The sequence below is a fragment of the Furipterus horrens genome, unplaced genomic scaffold (genome assembly GCF_987537825.1).
Source record: "Furipterus horrens unplaced genomic scaffold, mFurHor1.1.pri manual_scaffold_10, whole genome shotgun sequence".
Classification (NCBI taxonomy): Eukaryota; Metazoa; Chordata; class Mammalia; order Chiroptera; family Furipteridae; genus Furipterus; species Furipterus horrens.
Window position 1 is genome coordinate 27,518,459 of NW_028327180.1, and position 25,788 is coordinate 27,544,246.

A 25,788-nucleotide genomic window follows, 5' to 3' on the forward strand; every position below is an offset into this window, starting at 1 on the left:
GAAAACTCTGTCCTTCTGATGTTTTCTTTTTCATTTAGTTTTTATTTTACTAACAATGGAGTTTTTCTGGAGTGTATATCCTGAAAATGAGAATTAACTTATCTGTTGTTAAAGAAATAATAGTGTCAAATTAAACTAATTTTAAATGTAGATTTTCTTAAATATTTAATCATTGATAAGTGATTTAATTACTTATATCCACGCTCTAAGACCACCTGCTGCCTTTTGAAAAGGGGATAATAAGAGATAATTAAGAGATTTGTGATGTTTACATACAATAGGGTACGTTTAGTGGCTGAGAACACTGTCTGATGTAGGTCGAGCACCCAAAGGATGGCCCCCATCAGAGCTGTTCTTTGAGTTAAACACAATGAACAGCATGAAATAAGCACTTATATTGTGCCATTTACTTGGATTCTCTGGTAGCAAGTTATACTTTATTTACCGTAAAACGTTATATATGCCAATTACTTCTTGTAAAACATGGCTGTCTTCAATTACCACTAAGCTCTACCACAGGAAAAATGAAAGGTTTCGGGTCAGTAGTCAGAAAAAAAAAATAGGAAAAGCAACCAAAAAAGAATTATTTTTAAATCAGAAGAATATATTAGGACTCCACATCATGGCCAGCTTTGGCTCTGGGCTACATTACTTGCTCTGAATAGAAGTAAATCCACTGAGTTTGCTGAAACCACCTACGTTTCCCACACATGACATTTTGTGCTTGCTGTGCACCTCACATCTGAGAGTGGGAATAATGGCCCTTATCCATACCTCACTCCTAATGGAAAAGAAATTCTATGATAAAACATAAATAATTCTAAGAACATATGGATAAATACTTTCCATCTATGACAGATTATCTTTTTTTGAGAAAAATATGCATAGTCCATAAATGTAAGACTTAAATTTCTTAAAACTCATTGAATTTAAACCATTATTAATTAAAACTAATGGCACTTTAGAAAATATATAAATGGTATATTCCCTAAAAGTCTAATTATTATTTTATTTTTTAAATCACAAGCTTAATTAATCTTAGCATAAAATTTATATAATGTCTTTGGGTTTTCAAAAAGTATTGGTTGTATGTCCTCAAGCATTTTTCTTACATTGTAAATACCATAAAACTAAAGTAGATACTGTGTGTATCCTTATAAATTGAAAAAAATGAGAATGATTAGTCATAATTTATGAATTTAGTGCCATATGACTTTTCCCCAGAAAATTTCATATGTAAATAATCTTAATTTGCCAAATATTTCAAAATCTTTGTATTCAATTAGTAAATCATATATATTTCCAAATGTAATTTAGGTTAAATTTGTACTTTTTGTATGACTATTTCCAGAGGAAAAAATATGTATTATCAGCAATGTGTAGAAATTAGAGAATATTGTGCAACTTATCATATTAAGTGGGCAACAATTTTTCTCAGTTATTGCTTTACACCAGGGATTCTCTAATAGTATCTTATTACTCGGCTCCCAAGGCACACAGATTATTTTTATCATAGAGTTTAATCATATTTCTAGGATAAAAAGCTTCATCCTTGACAATGTGATTGTGGGAAAGTGATTGTTTTGCATTGAGGTGGTGCAAAACAAACATTCAGATTATTGGATTACTTTTTCATTTTCATTTTAACGCACTAAAAACAAAAATACCTACAGAATAAAGGCTATCACATATATAGTAGCTCTTAATTAATGATGGATTTACAAATAATACATTTCAGTAAAGCAAGTACTACTTTGACCATGGATTTTCACTACTCAAGCAAATTTTCCTAAAAGGCTGGCATCCCCCCAAATAAATGTGTCTTGTTTTTAATAATAGTCAGAAAGTTCTGAAATGTAATGCTTCTACTATTGAGATGACTGATAATACATCTAGGTGTTTCCTTGCTAAATAATATTTTTATCTAAAATACTGAAAATCTTGTGAATGTGTTTACTTAAGACAATTTTAATGAACCAGTTTATACAATTTACTTATGTGGATGCAGGTGTAACTATTCTGTTTTTGAATGTAGCTGGTTTTTAAATAAAGAACTTTAAAGAAGTAGTGTACTCTCACCACACACACACACAGACACACACAGATTAATGATGTTGATATAGGTTATAGAGTATACATCAGATTAATATGGTTCAATATATTCAAGGTTGTTGTAATCTGAAGTTGAGTTTTTCCTATTTCAAGGTTAATGCTACACTATTCTAAAGCCACTTTTGTAAAGAATGATGGCATTCATAACAAGTCAATGGCAGATTACACCGGTACTCACTAACATTGTTTCCTTTTGTGAGCAGGGCTGAAATAGTGATGTGCTTAGGGCAAACAGACTATTTTAAATGCGCTTTTCTTTCTAACTTTAACTTTGGAATTTCTTTTTAATTTATCAATATTTTAAACTGAGTAAAGAGTATGATAGCATTTAGTTATTTAGTCATTTGTAAAAAGAAAAAAAAATAACGTCTAAAGTATCTAGACACTGGAATGATCCCACAATCTATTATCCTGAGTTGAGAAACATTTTCTATGCAAGGTCCCACACAGGGTTTCAAAAAGCTCCCTGTACAGACATCATTTTTTATTGCTGCAAATTCAGATTGTTTAAACAAACAGGACTTGTGTTATTGATTGTCTCATCTACATGCCTTAGAACTTTAAGAATCTAATTTCTCTTTCATGCGGTATCCTTTCGAATTTAAAAACACCTCTCTGAACCAGCAACGTTTCACTTTCTTCAGGTTAAAGGTCTTAATCCTTAAACCATTTTTCATTTTACACAGGATAATTCTCTATCACCACCTTTCTGTTCTATGGTTTACATCTCTCCATCTGAATGCTTCCATTAAACAAGTTTGCATTAATACCTTAAAAGTAACCCACATTATTGTCTCTGTCTAGCATTTTGAAAATTAAAATACATTAATTTTCTCATGAATTGCTTTCAAATCAGGTCACTCTCATTCTAAAATGATTTTTGTTTTGCAAGTCTAAATACGAGTCTTTATAAATGTTTGTTCATTTAAAAATTGTTGCTTCAAAGCTAATTCATGGCTTATTTTAACACATCTGAGTCTCACAGTAACATTCATGGAAGGATCCATTCTTCTCAAGCTTTTTTCATATTCAGATTTGATAAGAATGTTTTCTAGCTTATTGGAAAACTGAGATAAACAGGCTAGGACTAAGGGCAAATTAATATGTAAGAACAGTTAGAGAACTGACTCAAAAACAAAGTACAGTAGCCCCTTTCTATCGCGGTTCACTTATCGCGGCCTCACTGTATCGCGGGATTTAAAAAAAAATATTATATTTAATTATTTGTCACAGATTTTTCAGTATATTACGGGATTTTGTGGTACTATATACATATGTTGTTAAAATGTAGAATATGTTTAAGAACAAGTAGTGTTTATAAAAGTGTGGAAAAGGTTAATAAGGGACTGGGAAAGGTTAATAAGGGACTGGGAAAAGTTTATAAGTGTGTGGGTAGGATTTATAAAGCCCTGAAATATAAATAAATACTAAAAAATGTAAGGTTTCTACTTCGTGGATTTTCACCTATCGCGGCGGCGGGGGGTTCTGGAAGACAATACCAGCGATAAGTGAGGGAATACTGTAATCCTTTTGCAATTTCTTCTTTGGTTGGTACAGGCACCATTTAACGCTAGCTCAAATCTTGAAATCAGGTCATGTGAGTCCTTCAACTTTTCATTAATTTTCAAAATTGTTTTGGTTGTTCTAACTGCTTTGCCTTCTCACATATTTTAGACTCAGTTCATCAACTTCCACCAAGGAAATAAAAGCAAAGCAAAACAAAAAACAAACAAACAAACAAACAAAAAAACCAACCTGGAGGGAATTTGATTTTTATTCTGTGGAATCATATGAACAATTTGGAAGAGAAATAGCAGTTTAGCAAAGTGGTATATTCAGGCTCTCCAACATGATATATATCTTCATTTAATCTTTGATTCTACTCATGATGTTCTGTTGTTTTCACTTAATGCACTAAATTTTATCAAGATAAATGTTAACTTCATAAAGTGAGTTGAAATGCGTTCCTTCCTCTACCATTATCTGGACAATTTTGTGTATAATTTCTTCCTTAAATGTCTGTTAGCATTTGCCAGTGAAGTCATCTGTTCCTGCAATTTTCGTCGAAGGAAAGTTTTCAATTGTCTATTAATTTACCTTAAGATATATATTCCAAAGGGATGTATAAGGCAGCCCTATCCTCCTCACATGCCCTGAAGCAGTTCTTGTGGCCTCTCTTCTGTGTGGGGGGAGGGTCTTGCTTTTCTTTAGAATTCAGTTTATTTGATTGCCTTGCTACTACACCTATCAGATAAGCTAATGAATAATTATAAATTTTTTGGATTAGTAGGCTCCTTCTCTATGTTAAAGAGGCATTATTGAGGTGAGATTAGCTTTCTCTTGGTACTTTCTACATTCTAAGAAGTCTAAGTTCTATTTTCTCATGTGACCTAAGAGGCTATCCATTTCAGTATCTTTTATTCAAGTGTATTTCAGAAAGTACCTGCTCTGCTAGAAGGTATTAGAAATTAGACAACAAAAACAAAAACAAAAACACCTGATCAAACAAAAGAAAATTGGTTTAGGAAATGAACCTGCAGAATTCTATATTCAGCTTGAAAACATTTTTGATTAGAGGTTCTAAGTATTCTCTCATTCTTTCTCCCCATTTCCAATTTATCATTCTGTTAACTAGGAAAATTATATCTATTTCTATCAGTCAGCACTCCTACTATGCTCTTTGATTTCTCAAGAATAGTTCTATAAAAGCATATCTATTTTCTTTAATATCCCAATTTCTGGGTGAATTTGGATAATTTTATTCTTGCTAGAATAGATCTAAGATGTACCATTAAAATGACAAATCTAAATTTTCAATGTATAAACAGATTAATAAAATATTTTTTCTGTTAATTTTCTAATATATTTATATAGGTATTGTCACCAATAATGATATCATGTGTTTATAAAATTGTTTTCAAGAATAGTAAAGTCTTCCGAACTAATTAGATACCCTAATTTATATCTTGGAGCATAAGGAAGTAAAATTATAGATATTAAGAATCTTTATCCCTGTAACTTAAACTTCTATTAAATATTATTTATAATGTCCAAAAAATTCTTGTCTATTGTATTTTCAGCATTCTTGAAATCAAGAATGTTTATAATGTCAACAATGTCATCAGCAGTGTGTTGGAGAAATTCAAGGACAGTATTTAAGTAGAGGTTACCAAAGGAAACAAAACATATCCCTTGTATATTTTTTAAACAACCAAGGCTATTTTTTATGTTGGGTATTAAACTATTCAAAAAGGGCCAAATGGGAATATCCATTGTAAAACTAGGCCTTCATTTTTTATTTCTCTGTATAGAAACTTTCACTGTTCCCTTGCTGTCAAACTATTTCTTAAATAATTTGTTACTTATCTTGCATGTTGTTCTATTTCAGCTTTAGTGAGCTAGTTTTGTGGATTTTAAACATTGTTTATATTTTGTAGGCCCTTTTTATTCAACACCAGAGCAATTTCTTTATACAATGTAAATATTCTCGCAGAGAAGGAAGCTTCATTATTGAAAACTTTTAGATGGCTTCCAAAAAAGTGTATTGTTATGTTAACTCTATCAACTTGAACACAGTGACATTTTATTATAAATTTCATTCTTGTTTTCTTTTTGTTGTTGTTCTGTTTTTTTTTTTTTTCATATTATCTGTATCTAATAAAGAAAAATAGCTGGAAATTATTCACTATATCCTAAAGCAGGTACTTAAAGGTTTCTGAGGGGCTCAACAGTTTAGGGTCTCTAGTAACAATGAATTATATGTTTTAATATAATAAGAAACTTGAACACACTAAATTTGAAATCTTCAGGGATTTCAAGAACATGCACATGTTTATACTTGACAGGGGGCTGTGAAGTAAGAAATAGTCACTGAAATCATGCTCATTACCCATTGATCAACTAACCTCATCTTGTCTTGGATTTTGGAGAAAACAGACCAATTCCAGAAGAAATTAAGATAAACATAAGAAGAGAATCCTAGGTTTTCTAATTATGAATCATGTCTACTATATTTTTTATATCTTAAAATTATAATTCTCAGAAATATATTAATAAGCAAAGACTAGCCATCCATCCATATCTCATTTTAAGAAGGAGTGATATGCTGGAATTCCTCTACATGCAGCAAAACCAAAAAGTAGTACCAATAAAGTTTTGATGATTCATGTCGTACACATAGGAATTCCATGATCTCCTATTATCAAGCCAAACTTCGGAAATGTTTGTACCATCTGAATTCTATGAACGTTTTTCATAAAACTATTAAAATCAAAGCTGGGAGTCATCTGGTGTGCAACTAGAATTCAATCACATCCATGTTTTCTATGAATTATACACACTAGTTTTTAAAATTAATTTAGACTATTGATGGTATTGTTCTTATGGAACCATTTCATATTGTGGATAGAAATCAAAACTTCAATGTTCAAGCAATATTTTGCAATTACCACACTAATTTCAGTAGCCATTTCTTTGATCATTGACATTTAATTTTACATGTATGTATTTGCTTTGCTTATTTGGCTTATAATTTAAATCTGCAAGTCACAAACTTCTGAAATACAGAGTCGGGTTTTGATCAATTAGCTACTCAAGTGACTGCAGTACAGATGTGCTAGTTATTGACTCAGGAGAGGAGTCGGAGTGTGTATTTAACATTTGAGGAAAAGGGAAAAAATGTTGAAACACAGCATGCTATTTCCTTTCTGTCAGGGTGTGCAGCATTCTGAATTAGTTGGTCCTAAAGCCAAGGGAATTCTTTGTGTTACAGAATGATGTTTTGAATTGCTCTCAGACATAAAATACAAAAGAGAGAAACAGTCAATAAAAATCTTTCGCTGGGTGTACCAGGAAAGCACTCCAATTTAACTGCTTGGTGAGCTGCCAGATGCTTTGAAAGTTCCAGGCTGGAAACTTCCTGAAACAAGTACTTTACTTCAAAAACAACCAAATGATCAAAAGTAGCCCATCATTTGAACTCTGCGTAAGTCTCACTGAATATGGCTACACTTGCAGCTTTACGGGTCACAGCTTTAAACAGGAGGTGCTTGTGCCAGTGAGTACCAGAGTGATTCTGGGAGCCCGTGTGCTGGCCAGCATTTAAGGAGAGCATATGCCTAGTTCATGGTGTAAGCTTTCCTGCACGTATTACAGTACTTCCCTTTCTGTCCTTCTCTTGGTTCCAATCCAACATCTTACTCTTTCCATACTATTATATGGGTCATTTTGCTTATCATTTCTTGTTAGCCATTCTTTTTTAAAAGCTAAAGTAAAATTAAAATATATCTTTTATATCTAACAACAGCATGGATGTGATTAGACTTTATTTTCGAGGCTCACGAAATTCTCCAAGAGGCCAACATGTTATCAAGTTTAATTCAAATAAACAAATTAAAATTAGGAGTCATTGAGGGGTTATAATTTGATTGTGGCAATGAGGATGCACTTTCCAAAGTAAGTCAGAAAGACAGTATAAACAATATGTAGGGCTGCTATGAACTAGCATCCTCATCAGTAAAATTATGAATCTGTTCTGCCTGTTTCTATACATCCATTTATAAATTATGCATGTGTATGTACTTCTGTCAATTTGCATATTACAAATTAAGAAGATGTAAATTGCTTCCTTTAGTTAAAATATAAAATAAATAAAATGTTAAACCTGTTTTTTCTGTATTACAATGGATTGTTTTCTCCACCCTAGGCTATGTGTAACTCATGGAGAAACCACTAATAATATATACAATTGGAGGAAAGTCATTCAACAGTTGTTTTGTCAGAGAAAGCTTCAGGGAAAAAGCAGAAAATTTAAAGATATCCATAGACACAGGAATATAACTAAAAAGATATCTATTCCTTTGCTGGGTTTTTTCCCTTAAATTGTAATAAAAAACATAACATACTGTTTACTATCTTAACTGTTTCAAGGAATGTTAAGTACATTCACTTTGTTGTAAATCAGATAGCCAGAACTTTCTCATTCTGCAGAAGTAAAACTTTATACCCTTTAAACAATGCCCAATTCCACCCTTCCTGTCCACCGCCATTCAACTTTCAGTCTCCATGTAGCTGACTATTCTAGGCAGCTCATGTGAATTGATTGATACAGTATTTGTCTATTTGTGACTGACTTATTTCACTTAGCATAATGTTCAAGATTTAGCATGTGTCAGAATCCCCTCTTTTTAAGAGTATAAATAATATTCCATTATTTGTATAAACCACATTTTGTTTATCCATTCATCTGTCAATGGACACTTGGGTTGTTTCCACCTTTTGGCTATTGTAAATAAAGCTGCTGTAAATATAGGTATACAAATATATCTCTTTGAGACTCTATGTACGTTCAGTTCTTTCAGATACATAAGTAGAACTGGACTTGCTGGATCATATGGTAAGATTTTTTTGACTGAAGACATCCTATAAATATGAGGTGGTATTTCACTGTGGTTTATTTGCCATGTTCTAATCATTATTAATAGATTTAAATGGAGTTCTATGTGACAATGTTGCAATATAGGTGAGCATATGATTTTGAAGGACCTTGAATGGGAAGTTAAACAGCTTGGAATTTTTTCAGGAAAAGTAAAGTTAGAGATGTTACAGGAAAAAAATGGATGTAATGATGAAAACATTGGGTAAAACTGAATAAAGACACAAACATATTGTTAAAATTAGAATTAAATCTCATAGCAGATTTTAAAATATAACAATTATTTTTGAAAAAAGTTTTTGGCCTGGTTCTAAAATTCTGATTTAGTAGAAAAGCCTTTGGACTAGATGTAGGAAGATTTGGGTTCTAACCCCAATCTCACTTGATTATTTACTTTTTAGTTTTATAACTTGTTTTTGGTTTTTTCTTTTACAACATAAAAAGCTTAGATCATCTCCAAAGTACCAAATTATCAATAATAGTCTCAAATTCTATGATGCATGTAAACATTTATCCAGCTGGATGTTGAAATAGATTGCGAGTATTTATAAAAATTAAATCGTATATATTTATTTATTTATTCAGTGCACAACATAGTGACAGAAGAGGCAATAAAATAAAATTGGTAATATGTGCAACTGAAAGTGATATGGAATATAATTAAATAATTGTTTTACTGTAAAATTGCTACAAGGACATTTTCTAAATTATTCCCATTTATTTTATAACATACAGATAAAATTTAAATCTTAAGCAGTCGAAAATGTTTCCTCTCTCTTGAGCTCCTCTTATTTGATAAACTATGTTCTTAGAAAGTGATATATTTTTCAAAGCTGAAACAACTCTAAATCCACCCAAGACTATGTAGTTTGTAATGCAATGACACTATAAATCTTCAAATTTTCCCTGAGTAGTTTCCAAAGTATTTTATGAGATGGGGAATGCAACTAAATAGAAATTATACAGAATCCCAAGGTTTTTCACTGCAAGAATTAAGAGCAAAATTATCCAAGAATAAAGTATATTGTTTCACAAAATGTAAAGCAACCTTTAAAAAATATTAGGTTGATTCAAATAAAATTGTTCTTAATCAATGATTTGGACTTACAAAGACAATTTCATATAGCTCAACTCAATATATTTTATATTCCATAGTGGTATTCTAACCATGGGAGATACATTGAACATATACATAAGTAAACATTCTTCCCAAAACAACACAGAACTGTCCTATACGAGCGAAATTCTCAATACATTTGAGTTTGTTTCATGAAGATTCTTGGGATCAGAAGAGGTTTCTGATCGATCCTCATGTTCCCCAACAGAACCTTACCAGGGAAATCTGTACATAATATACCTAGAATAAATACATGAGTTGATTTGGAATACAAATAATATATTTTTGGCTAAACCATGAATTAACTAACAGATTATGTTTGGTACTATTTTCTAAGCTCTGTTCACTGAGCAGAATAATTAAGAAACACTTAAATTGTTCCAACAAACTGGATTCTATTAGGAGCAGTTATAAAAGATGTATGACCTCACCGTTAGCTTAAAATTCATTTCAAGATTTCTGTCAATAACATTTCTAGATTGTCAATTCTATTTAGAATTGGTAGAGGCTACCAAGTTTCAGATATAATAAATCCATGTTCCACTTGCAATTTTTTTAGTAAAGAAGATACCCCAAACTGAAGGTAGTTAATAAATTGTTGAAAGAACTATCAAAATACACAGATGATCACTGAGCACCTTTGAAAGGAGTGAATGAGCTTGCTCTTGACCGTCCAGTTACTCATATAGGACAGTTCTTTCTGCTGTCTCTCGCAGTACCATCGGCTCTGTGCTTCTTACACATCTTTATAAACTTTATCATTCACTGTGTGAAAAACAGTGTGATTTATTTAAAATTAGAAACACATTCATAAAATCAAAATAAATTACAGCTGAGTTCACATTAACCAGTGGTATACTAAAAAATTAGTCAAGAGCTAAGGGGCCACCTCCATCTCCACGCAACTGCATTGTTGCCCTGAGTAGCAGATCTTTATTGATAATACAGGGTTCGAGTTAGCTCTGATTGCTCTGAAATTGCAGCCCACATTTCCCAAGAAGTATAAACTGTGTTTCCTAATAAATCAGGCCAGTTACTCTTAATATGTCTTTAAAAATTCTTGCTTCAAGAGAAATACATTTTCTCAGTATTTTACGTACAAAGGAAAAAACAAAAATGTGATCCTTACTCTCTTAAGTCATTATTGCTACTCTTATTTAACCTTCCTTCATGCTTTTATGAAGCATCTACTGTGTGCCAGGAATTCTAATCCTAATAGCTTCCTAGGTGATGCTGATCCTGCTGCTCTAGAGAACCTTCTAGAAATAGGAGTTGCAAAGGCAAGTGGTCAAAGTAATAACTTTCCTTATTAAGTACATTCTGGAGAGGAAGACTTGTGAACAGATTAGAGGGGAGTACCTTGTCTGTTTTTATGTCAATGACAGTGAACTGAATTTAACTGACATGCATACCAAAGCAGCATTTCTCTGGGACAGCTCTATTTTTCCAATTCTACCTCTTCATGGCTAGATTCCTATGCCTGCTAAGCTAACCAAACACAAAGCACTAAATCATCTGAAAGCCGCATCTGGGGCACTTTCAAGGTTAAAACAAATCAATCGGATGCATTGATTTCTAGTGCTGACTCTAAAGTGGGTATATCATATCGTATAAAAGACTATCTTTTAAGGTTTTAAAATTTTAGTTTCTCTCCACTATGGTTTTTCAGCTCACCCATGCAGAAGGCAGGCACTCCACTCAGAAACTGGCAGGAATTTACTGGGTTCATCAGGGAATGTGGCCTCCAAACCACTGCGCCTAGTCTCAAGCCTGACTTCTAGCAAGGAGAAAAACTGCATCCACAGTTGTGGGAGCAGATGTCTATACCAGCTGAGTGGCACAGCTGGGGAGAGGGAGGAGGCTTGTGAACACAGACCTTTAGAAAGTGCAAGAGCCAGCTGGAAACTCCTGTTGCTCAAGTTTTAATATTTCATGTGTTTGGGGAAAACCTAGGCTTTATCTCCATTCATAACTGAGGTCTCAATATGCCTTGGACCAAAACTTGTCTAAAAAATAAGTATACATAGGAGTCTCAGAGTAATCCTCTTTCCTACAACTGAGGGAATAGTTAAGAGGAAATTGAAAAGTTGAATTTGAATTTCCTATCATGAGTAATTTCAAAAGACTAAAAAAAGGAATTTTCTGAAAGTGTCACAGCTAAAATTACCATTTTTCCTTCTATGGTGACTACTGGAGCTCCAAACATAAAGTCTTTCAAGCAGTCTATTCATATGCAGGGGAAGTCATGTAGAAGTTGTTGGCCATACATGCTAACCACAGTCCTTCAGGTAGTTGTTGCACATGGTTAGGCTCTAGCTCACTTACCAAATGAGAATGAATTATATTTTGTTGGAACTATATTCTCCTTGTCAATACTTCTTATAAATTACATTAAGACAGAATATATTTTCTTCAACCTACAGTCCATAGATAGAACAATTCTTTATCAAGCATATTTTGATTCTGGCATTCACAATCTAGGTTTATAACATAACTACGTAGCACATGAGATATATATGTTTATGTGTATTCCTGTAGCACCTAGCTCAGCACCTATGTATGGAACACACCTGATAGATTTCTTTCAATGGGTCATTCCTCCATTACACACACTGGCCACGTCTAAGTCATGTAATGCTAAATAGTAGTTAACACCTGGGAGACAAAGTCTAGAAGGGTCAAGAAAGAACATTCTGCTCAGAATTTTGGAGGTTCACTATCTTACCAAACTCCTTGTGAAACCTTATTGCTATACATTTGGTCAGATTCCTTGCTCTGTCTACATTCTTTATACTTCTATCTTAATATGTAACTTTTGGTCTATGCCAAATGCTAACTCTTTCATTTAACCCATCCTAATTTCTTCTAAACTGCCACAGAACATAATCTCTCTCTCTCTTTTTTTTTTTTTTTTGTATTTGTTTGTCTTTACCTCTCACCACGGCATTTAGGTACAGATTAAAAGGCCTGTAAATTCTTGTAGGAGAAAATATCTACACCTTTCTCAAAACTATATCTGCCAATATTACCTAGAATTCAATAACAGATTTTTAAGTGAGTATAAAATAGAGGTATATTTAAACTCTCCACAAATACTTTGTATCAATATAAAGTACAGTAGTCCCTCTCTCTATATCGCGGTTCACTTATCACGGCCTCAGTGTATCGCGGGAGTTTTAAAAACATTATATTTAATTATTTGTCGTGGATTTTTCACTATATCGTGGGATTTTGCGGTACTGTATATGTATGTTGTTAAAGTTATGTAGGTTTAAGAGTGTAGAATATGTTTAAGAACATATGTAGTGTTTATAAAAGTGTGGAAAGGGTTAATAAGGGAGTGGGAACGGTTTATAAGTGTGTGGGAAGGGTTTATAAAGCCTTAATATATATATAAATACTAAAATAAATGTAAGGTTCCTACTTTGTGGATTTTCACCTGTCATGGGGGGGGGGTCTAGAACGTAATACCTGCGATAAGTGTGGGAATACTGTACAAAATATGTGAAATGAATGGTCATCTACTTAAATTTCAAAAAGAATAATTCAGATATTTTATAGAAGACAGAACATGACTACCAGCGGATATATTGTATGAGCAAAAATTAATAATTTATTTTAAATAAAACAAGTATGAAATATATAAGTACACTGATTTCTTTCTGTTCACTAGTAGCCTCTTTTTATTGTGACCAGTAATTAATTTATGTATATATACCTTTGTATACACATCGTCGTCGTCGTCGGCAGCCGTCCATCTCGAGAGATGATGGTGTAGCTTCTTAAGAGTCTATCTGCACCGCCGAGAATGGCTGTGCAGTCCGACTCGGGAGTGACACGGTATCTGTCTCCTCCCGTGTTGAATCGACATCTTGCGATGACGCTGGAGTGTCCTCTCCAGTGAAGCTGAAGCTACAGAGCCTGGGCAGGGTGATATGGAGGGTCTGCTGTTGCCCATGCAGCAGACCCCCCCTCTCTTCGCAGCTGAAGGGTCCAAGGGAAAGACGGAGTCGATACAGCTTGGGTTCAGGTGCGCCGCAGGAGTTGCCGGTGTTGACTACAACGTCAAACCGCCTTAGGGACTCCGGCTCCGGATTTTCTGTCGGGGTTTACTCCCTTAGCCTTTCCCCTGAAGAGGTATGCCGCAAGGCAGCGGAGGTTTTTTGGAGTCAGAGTTTTCCTTCTCTGATGTGCCCTGACTGGAAGATCGAACCAGCGACACTTAGCTCGCAGGCTGATGCTCAATCCACTGAGCTAAACCAGCCAGGGCATTGTATACACATACACGCTATATATTTATATATATATACACACATATATACTGTATGCATATATATGTAAATATACATATAGAAGGTATTTTATAGGCATCCCTTATATATGTGTCTCTAACAGAGATTTATATCTTAACCACATCTATTCTGTGGGAGCAGTCACTTTCTATTAAGACAATTTGAGATACAATTGCACAACAACTACAAAGAAATTCACTTAAAATTTTACAAACAGTGTATACAACATATGATAAACAGGGACTATTTTAGTGCTTTTACAGTTTAATATCCTTAATCACATATATATGCTAGTAATATGAATTTTTTAAAAATTTATACCTCTTAGAACAACCTGAAATGCAACTGTTGCCTTTGAATTGGGTAATTTACTCATTGTGCCTTGGGAACATAGTAGAGCTATAATTTTCCTTTATTAAGAAAGATTAGAAGGGCAATGTTATAAGTGTAATTAGTGCCCAGGGGGTTTATGGTACTAAATAGGACACATCTTCAGAAACAGGGCACCAAATTTGAGAATGAAACTTTCCAAAGACATTCTAGTAAAAATCTACACAGACAACAATGCTGGAAGTATTTCATTTTTTAAATAAAGCATCTGCCAACAAAGAGTATGATGAAAATTGTATTAGCGACAAGAACAAAATATTTAGTAGCCTCTCTCAAGAACAGCAAAAACCATTTATTTAAACTAAGCAAGGTGAATGGAATTTACCTTATTAAAATGCTAGTGAAATATAACGATTCTAATAAAAGTGCAATCCATTCAACTACGTAGCAATGTGTGACAGGCTTTCTGTGTTCTCATAAGTCAGGTATAGCATTGGCATTCTTCACCTAAGCAATGTTAAGTCAAATAGAGAACACCTATGTGGAGTGAATCTCAAGGCCCCTCCATGGAAGATTATGCTTTGATTTTGAGCCTAAGTGCCCATCTGTAGACGAGTGGATCAAAAAACTGTGGTACATTTACACAATGGAATACTATGTAGCAGAAAGAAAGAAGGAACTCCTGCCATTTGCAGCAACATGGATGGAACTAGAGAGAATTATGCTTAGTGAAATAAGCTAGGCAACAAAAAACAATTACCATATGATGTCACCTAATACAGGAAACTAATGGACAACACAAACAAATGAGTAAAATTGAACCAGAGGCGTGTAAATAAGGAGCAGACTAACAATTACCAGAAGGGAGGGTGGCAGGGAGAGGAGGGGGGTAAGTAGAGGAAGGGTCTAGTCAATGAACTAGTATAAATGACCCATGAATATGGACAATGGGGTGGGGATTGACTGTGGGAGAAGGGGTGGGCTGGGTGGGGAGGGAGCAATGGGGGATAAAGTGGGACAACTGCAATAGCAAAACAATAAATAAATGAAATGTGAAAAAACAAGATTAGCTTTGAATAACACAATGACACTGATGCCTAATTGGCTATGACAGTGTTGTTCTCATTAAAATATTTTCTGTGTTAACTATTGTAATTCCAATCACTTCTTCCCTATGGCAGAAGTATTTTCAGTATGAAAAGTCCTAAAAACACTAAAAATGGAACTGTCTTTTGACCCAGTGATTCCACTGCTGGGAATATACCCTAAGAATCCCGAGTCACCCAATCAGAAGAACCTATGTACCCCTATGTTCATAGTAGCACTATTTACAATAGCCAAGTGCTGGAAACAGCCTAGGTGCCCATCAGTAAATGAGTGGATCAAAAAGCTATGATACATTTACACAATGGAGTACTACGCACCAGAAAGAAAGAAGGAACTCTTACCTTTTGCGACAGCATGGATGGAACTGGAGAATATTACGCTAAGTGAAATAAGCCAGGCAGCAAAAGACAAATACCACATGATCTCACTATAAGAAGAATCTAATGAACAAAATAGGACCACAGGCATGCAAACATGGAACAGACTGAAAGTGACCAGAAGGGAGGGGTAGGAGGATAATGGTGGAAAGAATGGGGCGGACTAGACAAAAAAACATGTATGACACATGGACATGGACAACAGGGTGAGAATTGACTGTGGGGGTGGGATTGGCAGAAGAGGCAAAGGGGGAAAAATTGGGGCAACTGTAATAGAAAAACAATTAAAAATAATTTGATAAAAATTTTTAAAAATTACAAATAAAAAATTTCTTTAATATTTACCCACATAAAAAGATTAAAATAAAAAATAAAATTTTAATTGGCACTGTTTAAATGGCAAAACCCCTCTATAAATGTTTTAAAATTATGCCCAAGTGGCCTTGAGCAGTAAGTTTGTTTAAGGATAAATGAAGTTAAATAAATTTCCTTTGGAGACTGGGATCACCATTGTCTTTCCATACTAGTTGTGTGGTGGCTGTCTCCAGCTTGTCGCTCTAATGTGTGGCACTTCCCAGTAGCACTGACCTTGAACCCCATGCTTGTCCCCTACAATATACTGAAGATTTTCAGAGGCTGGTGTAAATAAAGTTCTTTCTGCAGGATAAAAGCCTACTTCCCTTTGTGCTGACTTTCCTGATTGGAAATTTTTATTGTAATATGTATTGCAATAAAAACTTCAGGAAAGGCAGCACAAAATGGGGTGTTTTGGCAGCAGCTACAAGCCTTTTCAATATTTGTCTGGTATGGGATTCCCCTGGACACTCAACCTTCTTATTTGTCCAGGTTAGAAGAATTTGCTTTTACATCTGTGGATTTATTAGCTTCACTTTAGTACTTCCCAGATGATATGCTGTTCCCTTGCCCCTCTAAACATTTACACTATACGCCCTCGCTGACCTGGATGATGGCATTTGTTCAACGGACTGTGCTCAATAAAATTAAGTTTTCTCCTTGGCTCTGTTGGCTGTGTTTTTAGCACAGCAACTTAAACTCTGAAAATGTGTATAACTTCAGGAGTGCATGCAGCAAGTAGGTTGGAATTGGGTCAGGCTCCCTCAAAAGCCAAAAATAGAAGCTTAGAAAATGAGCACAGTGATTAAATTTAGAAAAAGCCGGTGGGAGGTAGACTTCCTACTTGAAGCACATGATGTGTCTTCTGTGGCTTGGGAGATTTCAAGGTAAAGTGAGGAGTCTTGGAAAGGGAAAAAAAAGGAAGGCAGTAAAACTATAAAAAATATCTGAATGTAGCAAATTAAATTGGAAAATAATATAAAGAGGATATACCTGTCAAGTTCATGGGCTGGTATTCAAGTGGTATAGTATTTAGAGAGTTAAGAGAAAACAGCTAATTTGTTTATAAAACAAGTTGGGTAATTAACTTTAACTCATATTATAAAATAATATATATTTTAGATATTTAAAATTTCTTTTTAAAATTCTATTTTATATTTGTTAGGTACATAAAAACTGGGCAAACCACTTAATCTTCCCAAGTGGACAATGAGTGTTTAAGATGCTTATATAAAGAGTATCTAAATCATTTTTTCCCTTATTTGTATGATGCTGAAGTCCTCATACCAAGTAAAACAAGTGAAAATGAATGTTTAACTAGATCTTTATTGATTAAAATTATTTTTCTTTTAAGACCTTTCAATAGCCATCTGCAATCTACTATACCAATGGACCCATTTATGTTATCATTTATAATTTATACATATAATAATTTTTTCATAATTAGTATTACTCCATTTTAGCACATTCCTGTGGGTAGAAATTGTACACCCAGCCTAAGTTTATTTTATAATTAGTTGTGTAGCATTAGTCAATTTATATAAATTATTTGGGTTTATTTCCTTTAATTAAAAGAATGAGTGTAATTTTTTATTTTCTACTTCATAAGATTGCAAAGTAGCAAATTATAAAATGCAGTAGTCTTATCTGTAAATAACTATAAAAATAATTGTTTAATTATTAAAATCCTTAAGATTTTCATTTTTTAACTGAATCAATAATTGTAGCTAAATTATTAATACAAAGGTAAAGTATTAGCAAAGATAAGAAAAGAGAAAATCAGTACACTTAGAAAAATTTTCAAATATTGCTGTATGTGAAGTGTTTTTCAAAGAATTAATAAATAATTTAATAAATATGCTACTTTTACAGAATTATATAGTTTATAGAGAAGTGCATGTTTTAATTATTTTACTTAAACAACTGAGAAACATAATAAATTCCTCTTCATCTGGGGGGAGAGGGTTATAAGTGAGCTAAATGGTAATGGAAAAAATACAATAAATATTAAATTTAAGAAAGAAAACTGTTTTGGAAATTCTGTCTGCTAAAGAACTTCAACTTCTTCATATGCCTGACTCCCCTGAATTATAGTCAAAGATTTCATCTTTGATAATCACCAGTTTGCACTGTATGCTTCTAACAATGCCCTGCATACCAGCACAAATGGAATAGGAACTTTTCTTGAATGTGTCCCATGCCTTTATTGCTTTCAGGGTTTCATTGTCTGTATCTCTTCTGCTTCTCTTATCTAGACTTACTTATTAAAATATTTCTTTATTTTTTAAATAAAAAATATATATAGAAGTATACAACATGATGATGGGATATGCCTATACATGTTAAATTACTACAGTCTACCTAAATAACATATCTCTTCACACGATTACCTTTTTTGGGTGTGAGGTGATACACCTGAAATCTATTCCCTTAGCAAATTTCTAATATTCATGCAGTGTGTTAGTGAAGAGTCACAGTGCTGTACATTAGCTCTCTAAACTCACTCAAACTACATAACTGCAACTTTGTACCCACTGACCGCCATCTCCTGTACCCTCCACCTCCATGTGCACAGTAACCACTGTTCACTCTCTGCTTCTACATAGTTAGCTTTTCAAGATTTCACATGTGAGAGATCAAGATCACACAGTTTTTTTCTTTATTGGGCTAAATCATTTAGCCTAATGTCTTTCCACTTCATCCATATCATCGCTAACAACAGGATCTTCTTTTTTAAGGCTGCATAATATTTGTGTGTGTGTGCGTGTGTGTGTGTGTGTGTGTGTGTGTGTGAGATCTTTTATTCATTCACCTGTCATAGACCCTTAGGTTGCTGCCATATCTTGGCTAGTGTGAATAATGCTGCAATGAGCATGAGAGCACAGGTATCTCACTGTGATACTGGTTTCAATTCCTTTGGGTATATATCCAGAGGAGGGATTGCTGGATCATATAGTAGTTCTATTTTCAGTTTTTTGAGAAACTTCGATGCTTTTCTATAAATGTTATCTCAATTTACTTTCCCACCAGTAGTATACAAGGGTTATCTTTTTTCAACATCCTTAAAAATACTTCTTAAAATCATTTTGATAATGTTCAAATCTTTTATAATTTCTCTTCCATTTCTCTGGCTATCTCTATTCAAAGCCAACATTTTAAGTTATGCACATGTGTGTGTTTAGATATATTCTGGGGTGAGGGTAAACTTATAAAGTTATATCATTCAAAATTAATTTAAAAATTAAGAAGTTAGATATATAAAACCAAATTAGCTACATAAAACCAATAATAAAAATAGTTTGGACCCTATTATACTCATATTTGAAACAAAAATAATGTCAATTGAAAGAACCTTCTGAATCTAGATATTCAAATGAATAACCTAATGGAGCACTTATGATATAGCACAGGTCAAAAGTTTACTGTGATCTTGAACCACTGCTATGTAGATCATTTAAGATATGTCTACGATAGACTCTTTTGAGTTTGGATTACTAAGTGCAAAATAAATACTAAGAGCCTTTTCAATGCTCTTCATCTTTGGTCCTAAAAGTCCCGTCTAAATTTAGGATTACAATTTATATGTATGAGTTTATATAGAGGTGGGCAAAAGTAGATTTACAGTTGTAATACAAATAAATAATACAATAATTAATAATAGGTAACAGCTTTGTGTTCTGCATACTCAAAACTGTAAACCTATTTTTGCCCAGCCTTTTGTATTGTATATTGGTTTAACATGATTTCCAATCCACTTGTTTATGACTTAAGTGAAACTGTTTTAATTCAGTTGTTTATGACAAAGACAAACAGTTTTTCATTAGTTGCTTTGATATGGGAATAAAGTAAGTTGTGTAAGGATGTTATCATCTCATCTGTTAATGTTTATAAGCACCCAGCAGTCCAGCTGCTTACTCCTCACTGGGGAAGAACACATGGAGAACCAACTACGACAAGGGGACATTTAGACTACAGACTGAGAGTCTGTGAGGACTATTTGAGAGTTTCAGTCTGGGGATGACACACTTTCAACCTATGTAGCTCTCTGAAGATCTTGAAATACTTGCTCCTGCCCTGGCCAAGGTGACTCTTCGGTTGGCAGGGCCACTAACCTATGTAATGATCCCTGCAGTGATAACCCTCACAACAGTCTATCCTGTCCACCAGCATTGTCACCTTCCTTTCTCTAGCAATGTCATCTAACAACAAGGGAGACTTTTTATTTGTTTGTTTTTGTGCTGATAGCTGAAGTCAGCTTGTGGTTGGTCAAGCCATCACTCCAACAAAACCAAACTTGTATAAAAAAGTACACATTTGTTACTTTTGGACTTTATTTCTTTATCTCCTCTTGCCTGGAATGAGTGTGTGTTTAAATCTGTCATATGTGTGGAATATGTTTTTTCTTTATTGACTTATTAAGAAAAATTATATCGTATGTTATTGGCTTGTGATTATAATTCCCACAGTGAACCTGTGCTCAATAAATTGTGGGTAAAGACAGAATCAGTCTTTGAGTATTAAGTTTGCCACCAAACACAAAACATAACAGAAGAATATACAAAACCTGTGGAAAATGGTCTGCTCATAGTCTATGTTCACACCTACAAATCTCATATTAACCTAACTATATAAAATACATATGGGGCTTTAAAAATCATCTAAATTGTCAATAGTCTGTGAATAATGTTGATTAACTATCCAAATGATCATTCTCTATTTCTTATCAAATAATGATTTCTTTTAATGGAAAGTATACACTAAAGGGACCTAGAAGCATTGGCCTTTGTCATCTTGATTTTATGAGTTAGAAAAGCACAAAACTATATAATTAATTTACTGACTGAAGACGGGTATGTTTATCTACTTATGTAAAGTCAAAATCTAGAATGTAAACTACCTATTTTTATTTGGGTTACTTAAATGTATCAGAGAAGGAAAACTCTGACTCCAAAAAACCTCCGCTGCCTTGCGGCATACCTCTTCAGGGGAAAGGCTAAGGGAGTAAACCCCGACAGAAAATCCGGAGCCGGAGTCCCTAAGGCGGTTTGACGTTGTAGTCAACACCGGCAACTCCTGCGGCGCACCTGAAACCAAGCTGTATTGACTCCGTCTTTCCCTTGGACCCTTCAGCTGCGAAGAGAGGGGGGGACTGCTGCATGGGCAACAGCAGACCCTCCATATTACCCTGCCCAGGCTCTGTAGCTTCAGCTTCACTGGAGAGGACACTCCAGCGTCATCGCAAGATGTCGATTCAACACGGGAGGAGACAGATACCGTGTCACTCCCGAGTCGGACTGCACAGCCATTCTCGGCGGTGCAGATAAACTCTTAAGAAGCTACACCATCATCTCTCGAGACGGACGGCTGCCGATGACGACTTAAATGTATGTATTTAGATCAATTTATGCACATTAAGAGAATAGAAGGGAACTTTGTTATCTCATAGTATATAAAGAACTGTATTCTTATTAGTTTTAATATATTTCAAGTCACTTGAAGAATTCATTGATCTTTTAATATAGTCAGAACTTACTTTGGTGTCAATTTGACCTCAAATGAAGGTAGTCAGGAGGATTCAAGAAATAGTTAATTTTTGGTGGTTTGCCTCACTTCTTCTAGAACAGAGATGCCATTAAATCAAATTCTGGCACTACACCATCTACTGAAGGCATGCTTCTAATGTAAATGACAGCTGAGAGATTAGAAACAACACTGAACTAAGTTTTACATTTCCCTTCTCTTTAGGCCTTTGGCACTGTATAGAAATGACACTCACAATTTTCTGTACTGCTTTTCCACAGGAGCTAGCAAAATTCTGTACTTGTTTTGCCCTGACAATCCATCATAGCAGGGTTAGTTTAAATTCTTTTTGACTCTCTTTCTATGCACAATTGGACACAAATAATCTTTATCCCCTGATAATATGACTTCAAGAAAAGTTTCCTTCTTGAGATATCAATATAAATATTGTACAGAGACCAAGAGCAACATGAAACATAATTATTGCTTATTCACGAGGGATCCTATTTGAAGATGCATTACCTTCTGTATATAAGGCATACTGAGTTCCTCTTTAGTTTGTGGGAGCTTGTAATAAATTAGTACCACATCAAACATACCTTTCATTCAAAAGTGAGTTTAAAATCAAGAAGTCTTATTGAAGGCTTTTGTAGTATTATAGGTATACACTTATAATGTCTACTCTTACTCAAATGTTTTTAATAGCCTCTAAATGAAAATAAGAAGATATGGATATTGAACACCAAGGTAGGATTTACTTCATAACTACAGTGATTTGCAGAGAAAAATGTATTCAATTATGTAAATAGGGAGTGGGGCTGAGGAATGCAAGAGATAATAAAGTCGTCGTCGTCGGCAGCCGTCCGTCTCGAGAGACGATGGTGTAGCTTCTTAAGAGTCTATCTGCACCGCCGAGAATGGCTGTGCAGTCCGACTCGGGAGTGACACGGTATCTGTCTCCTCCCGTGTTGAATCGACATCTTGCGATGACGCTGGAGTGTCCTCTCCAGTGAAGCTGAAGCTACAGAGCCTGGGCAGGGTGATATGGAGGGTCTGCTGTTGCCCATGCAGCAGACCCCCCCTCTCTTCGCAGCTGAAGGATCCAAGGGAAAGACGGAGTCAATACAGCTTGGCTTCAGGTGCGCCGCAGGAGTTGCCGGTGTTGACTACAATGTCAAACCGCCTTAGGGACTCTGGCTCCGGATTTTCTGTCGGGGTTTACTCCCTTAGCCTTTCCCCAGAAGAGGTATGCCGCAAGGCAGCGGAGGTTTTTTGGAGATAATAAAGTACTTCAGTTAAAACTATAATTACTCTTAATTGTAACGGAGCTGATTAATATATTCAAGCTCATGCCTGAACATTCTCATTTCAGGTTTGCAAGAGTGATTAGATTGGGAGATGGGGGTGGGGAGTCCAGAATAAATCTCTGAAATTGACTCTAGGTTGGGGTGAGGCAGCAAGGGTGAGGCTTCTGGAAGACAGCTTCTTCCACCAGTTGGTGTCTTTCTGCACATTGCCTAATATTTGAGTACTAGCTTACATTCATTTTGCAAATTACTTAATTTATTTTTGAATAATACAATCAACAAGTTTCTTTACTAAAAGCAATGCTATAAATAGCTTTTAAATTATAAATTTTATCTTAAGTATTGCTTAATGAGTAAAGGCACATATAAATGGCATAACTCAAGTTTTACAAGTTTCTACTGTAATAAAATATTCATCGCAGAACTATAATATGGAGTGTCAAGTATACCATGTTTAAGAAAATACATAGATTACATTAAATAAACCTCAATGTTCTAATCTGCATATGTTATTCATATTTTTTTAGAAAAAGATGAGAAAATAAATTCTTTGCATTAAGAAGCAATGATAATTATTGTTAAATTACACAATTCATATGGTTATAAAATATATGATAAGTGTGGAAATTAATGTTCTATAAAATAGTCTTTGACTTAAAAAAACATTCTGTACATTTCCTCCTTTATCTATTGCTGCCAAGAACTGAAACTAGCAGCCATGGAGATATTTTTAAAAGTGTAAACAATATCTTAAATATAAAAATAATACCATGTGAAACATAATACATAATCAATCAAAAGTCAAATTATATACCATAATACATATTAGGTTCATATATTTCACTAAGTTAACACACATCAAACAAAACAGACAAACAACAGATTTAACAATACTAGAGGTAATCAAAAGAAAACTTACTTTATTAAATTATTTTAATTATTAAAGTAATAAAGCTTACTTTATTAAATTATTTAGTAGGAAATTTTATACACACATGCACATACTATTTGGAAATCTTGAATTAAAAAGATTAGTACTAATTGACCAGTTCCACAGTGAACCAAACTATTTACCAGTTATGGTACTGCTAAACAGTTGTGCTCCCAAAGGAAAAAAATAAAAGAATGTAAAACACATTTCAGAAACAATAATTCATAGAAGGCATTGTTTTAGAGTTCTTATATATGGTGAGCATGTGGGAAAGAAGCATCCAGCTATTACAATTAAGATAAGTGGAAATCTATAGAAAAGCATTACTTGCTGTAATTATTGAGGCTAAAGGAAATACAACATCACTTACAATATAATTACTGCTAGGGACATGTATAAATGTAAGTTTTATTGTTTACATAATGACAACATTTATTGCAAAACATTTAAATAGAGAACCAATATAAAAATAGAAGTTTTCATCACTCACCTCTCTTAACATTTCTGCTTGTACTTGTTGACTTATCTGAAGGACACGGGCAACGGCCTTCACATCTGACTGAGATCTGTTTTCCTAAGACACATGCCTGATGTTCTAGTTTGCACTGTATAAGAAGAAGAAGAATAGTAATTCAAATATATTTAGTTATAACAGTAGAAAGTCAAGAAAGTGAGAACAGTACAGTTGTGATTCTATCACACATGCTATGGGAAAAGATAAATGAATGGAATATAACAAAGAGCATTACATCTGAATTCAAATCTTAACAGCACCACTTCTTAAATGTGACATTTGGGGCTAGTTTCTTAAACGTGCTCAGTACCAATTTTTCAATATGAACAATAGGAATAACACTTAATCCACTGAGTTTTAAGAATCAAATAGCATCAACAACCAAGAGGCAGGCTCTTCTCAGTAAATGTTAACAAAAACTGAATGAAATTAAAGGCAAATAATCAAAATTACCGTGGCACATAAAGATTTTTTTTAGCTTAGATTTGTTTTGGTTTGATTCCCTTTGTAAACATTACTCTTTGTTAGTATTTTAAGCCTGAACTTAAGATAATATTTTATAAATACACATTTGTCATGATTTTTAAAAATGTAAAACTACTCCATATTTTAAAGAGACAATAATTATCTTCCTTCCCTAAAAGAAATTGATCTTGCTAATACTAAAATAATGTGATTTCTTTAGTGGCTAACACCATAATTTAGTCAGTACAAATTATTTTAAAATTAAATAGAGCAGACTTTCTGGCTCCTATTGACAAATGCACCAGTGACTAATTTAATTCAGCTTAAGCTGATACCAAGAAGCACTGAATACACCCAATGACTAATCAGATTACTCACATCTGTACATTTTTCCCCTTGTTACACAACTCTCTCAACCAAAATTCTTAACTAGCCCTACAACAAATGATTAAAAATTATTGCACTTGGAATATATTTGTAGCACTTTAGTGGGCCTTTTCAGAAGAATAAGCTACTTCAAAGGTATCACTATTGTTCATTATTCAATATTTCAATAATTTAAAAAAATGACTTTGTCATGTAAAATCATGATAAATTTTAAATGTAAATAAACATTTCCTATAGTTAATCAAAAGTAGAAATAGTTAAGAAATTGTGAATGCTTTAATGAAAGCTAAATAAGTTATATAAAACTTGGAGACTTCAAATGTAATGTTCTTTCCTCTAACTTCTTTTAACTCAATATTTCAGAACCATGTCTGGTCATAAGAATATTCTGACTCATGACATAATTTATGAAAAGTTCAGGAGCAATTATAAGTGGTATATGAGGAGATAAAGTCAAAAGTCAATACTAATTATAGCTAATATAAAATTTTGAAATGTGAAAATGTTAGCTCCCTTCAAAGTTGTTATGCTATACTCATTTA

General features: G+C 33.8%; 1 protein-coding gene across 1 annotated transcript in view; it reads right to left on the reverse strand.

Annotated features, from left to right (window-relative positions):
- Positions 1-25,788, reverse strand: part of SPOCK3 (SPARC (osteonectin), cwcv and kazal like domains proteoglycan 3) — a 300,134-nt gene that overhangs the window by 39,469 nt on the left and 234,877 nt on the right. Inside the window, exon 6 of the mRNA XM_090288825.1 lies at positions 24,371-24,485. Within this exon, the coding sequence (XP_090144951.1) occupies positions 24,371-24,485 (115 nt within the window). The remainder of the gene's footprint in view (positions 1-24,370; positions 24,486-25,788) is intronic.